The 3,178-nt window shown below is 50.3% G+C and overlaps 1 gene segment (V, D, J or C); it reads right to left on the bottom strand.

Annotated features, from left to right (window-relative positions):
* Positions 1-408: 408 nt before the first annotated feature.
* Positions 409-924, bottom strand: LOC123825085 (the record flags this gene model as incomplete). The annotated part of the segment is given in 2 exon segments: positions 409-737; positions 823-924. Coding segments are annotated over 2 exon segments (378 nt in total), but the record flags the coding sequence as incomplete, so codon positions are not given.
* Positions 925-3,178: the final 2,254 nt, after the last annotated feature.

Genomic DNA, 3,178 nt, shown 5'->3' with positions numbered 1-3,178 from the left:
CAAGGAACCTCCTCTGGGCCGGCCATCCAACTCCATTTCCCAGCGGCTCTGCCTCCTCTGCTTCTTTACACCAGATTATGAAGCCCGTCTTGGTTGTTAAATGCTGGACAAGTTAATGTCACACCTGACTGTGTGCACATGTATCCTCGTGGGATTAATCTCCCTTTTGCTGTCCTGCCGATTACCCGTAAAATCGTGGGTGACATTTGCTCTTGTTTTAAAGAAAACCTTGTCTTCAGGAATGGAGGGTTAAAATATGGCACTGCTCAGAAATGACGATCAGATTGCACCCCCTGGGTCCGTGGAGAACAACCTTCTGAGCCCACACTCCCTAGACCTGCCTGTGTGAGCAGGAGATGGAGGATGGTAGCAGCAGAGGGTGCACTGAACCCATAGTTTATGTCTCACTTCCCCCCTGCACGAGTCACTGTGGTGATGGTCGCCGTACCACAGACCACAGTAGTACTCGGCCTCGTCCTCGGGCAGGGCCCCCGACAGGGTCAGGGCAGCTTTGCCCCTGAGGAGGGAGCCTGAGAACCGGGCAGGGGTCCAGGAGAGTTTACTGCTTGCATGGTAAATCAGTGTCTTGGGGACTTGGCCAGACTTCTGCTGGAACCAGCGTGGATAGTTACTGCTGGTGACGGCTCCAGTGCTGGAGGCACAGGTGAGAGTGACTGTCCCTCCTGGGGACACAGTCAGGGAGGGCTCCTGAGTCACCACAGCCTGAGACCTGGATCCTGAAAGGAAAACAGACACATGTCAGGGGTGAAGAATAAAACAGGGGGGTCCTTCCAAAGGCCAGACTGTGAAGCACCCACAGACCTGGGCAGAGGGTGAGGAGGGGGAGCAGGAGGACAGGAGTCCAGGCCATGGTGTACACTTTCCGAATCCCCTGGCCTGAGGCTGGTGCTGGTCTCTGGGTGTCCCTTTATCTTCTCTTCAGCTCGCTGGGTGAGGGGTGTGTTTGGTGGGGCATTATGCAAATATGATCACACAACACCATCAGATTCTGGTCTCTCAGGACAGTTCGTAGCTTTCCTGTGAGCAGAACGCAGTGGTTGTGTGAACTGTCAGTCTGTCCCTTGAGGGGAAGCACCTGCTGTCAGGTCTAACTCAGGCCATGAATGCGGGCACAGGGCCTTTTCGATTAGAACCATTTGAGTGGGTGTCAGCCATGCACCTCTGAGAATACCCACAGCGCCCCCTGGTGACGTCCTCTGGGGAACATTCAGGGTGGTGGGAACTGCAGAAAGATGGTGGCCCTTCTTAAATAAAAGAATGAATGAATGAATGAATAAGTAAATAATACATACATACATACATACATACATAAATGAATAAATGAATAAATGAAAAAAGTTGACCTATTCCTATTTCTTGTATAGTTTTCTTTTTTAATTGTACATATTGTGTTTTCAGTTCTATAATTCCCATTTGCTTTGTTTTCATGACTTCTATTTACATTCTGAGTTTCTCCTTTTCCATTTGTACCAGGAAGTCTCACTGTTGCCCTGCAGATGGATTTCAGGGTCATTGCCAGACTGATGTCTGTCACTGTGTGTCCTCATCACAGTCACCTCAGTGTTTGTGTCAGGTTAATCTCTTTTCTCATTCAAGTTTTTATCTCCTGCCTCTTGAAAAATCAGGTGGGGTTTTACTGGATCCAGGACTTTGGGGGGTCACAGGAGGATCCCCTGAGTCCCATCTCCTCTGTCTTCCCTCAGGCCACGCTCCTGCGGAGCTGCAGCACAGAAGGTCAGGGGGTGGGTGTTCAGCTCCCACTGGCCCCAGCAGGGGTGGAGCCCTGATTCCACTGCTCTGTGCTCTGACGCCTTCCTGGGGACAGTGAGGCAGTGACTGTCACCTGCTTGTTCCCTTCAAGCAGGGTGACAGACATACCCACTGCTGGTCCCTGCTGACCTCAGGGAGAGAAGCACAGGGCTGAGGGCAGTTTCTGTGCTCAGTGGGGGTGGTCACTCACTCCCCACTAGAATCGGTGGCCCCCTGACACCAGATGGGGGGGGACACCTGCAGTGCTAACTCCTCTCCCCCCACCTTGGCCTGTACCCCCTTATTCAGTGCTGTTAATGCAGCTGGGGGTCAAGGCTGTGCTCTCCATGGTCCCCACACTCACCATCAGGGGGCGCACGACTAGCTCTACCTTGTGCCTCTTCATTCAGTCTCTTTACTGAGTGATGAAGTTCAAGTTCAGCCCACCTCTGAGTGGCTGGAATCATGGGTGAGCATTTTTGTCTGGTTAGAGTAACAAGAAAACATAGTTTTGCAGAGTATGTTGGGGAATGTTTCTTTCTCCTCTCTTTTCTTTCAAACGGTGTTCACTATTATTTCCCACTTAAACTGTTTACTAAAATTTTTTAAAAGTCTACCTGAGCCCAGATTTGTGTTTTTGAGCTTTGAAATGACAGTGATAAAGAACTTTAAAGAGCTGTCACGGCACACAGGAAAGTAGACAGAACTCATCTCTCACTCTGTCAGACATCACAGCAGAAACACAGGGCACGTCGTCACTCACTTGTGATTCTACAGCCAGTATCAAGATTACTGCAGATTCAAGATGAACTGCACATTATTTATAGAACAATTCGTCCAGTGATTTTGATTACCGTAATGTATTCTGAAATATAAATAGGAGAAGCTGTTCAAATCTAATTTGAAATAACGAGTGAACTCGTTTTCTCCAGTGTGGCCATGACAGACGACACAGTGTTTCCTAACACTCCCAGGTCTCTGGGTCCCTGCCTGGGAGCCGAGGCCCCAGGGCAGCCAGGTCCCAGGTGTGGGAACCCTGTTTTTGTTGTCATGCCACCAGGAACTCCGAAACCGGGTACACAGTGATTCTGTTTGCATTAGGAAACCACGTAGAAAATGAGACATTTATGTTGAGCCCATAAAGACAGACAGGGGTGAGATCGTGAGGTCTCTGTGTTGACAGAGCAAGTGATAACAGAAGCCAAAACCTGAACCAGTGTTGGTCACAGTTGGGGACAGGACAGTGATGGGTCAGCAGAGAGGGGAGGGCAGATGTTCGCTTCACTTCCATGTGGCATGGGAGCTCTTTGTGGCCGGCGGTTATGAAGGCCTGTGACTGTGCTAATCAGCCTCCTCATCAGGCTGGTCCTCACAGGTGGTCAAAGAGCCCATGAGCACCAAGTAGGAG

Source organism: Phyllostomus hastatus, unplaced genomic scaffold (genome assembly GCF_019186645.2).
Source record: "Phyllostomus hastatus isolate PE091 unplaced genomic scaffold, TTU_PhHast_1.1 phas_contig_619, whole genome shotgun sequence".
Taxonomy (NCBI): domain Eukaryota; kingdom Metazoa; phylum Chordata; class Mammalia; order Chiroptera; family Phyllostomidae; genus Phyllostomus; species Phyllostomus hastatus.
The sequence above is the reverse complement of the archived record's forward strand: the minus strand, read 5'-3'. Positions and strand labels throughout refer to the sequence as shown.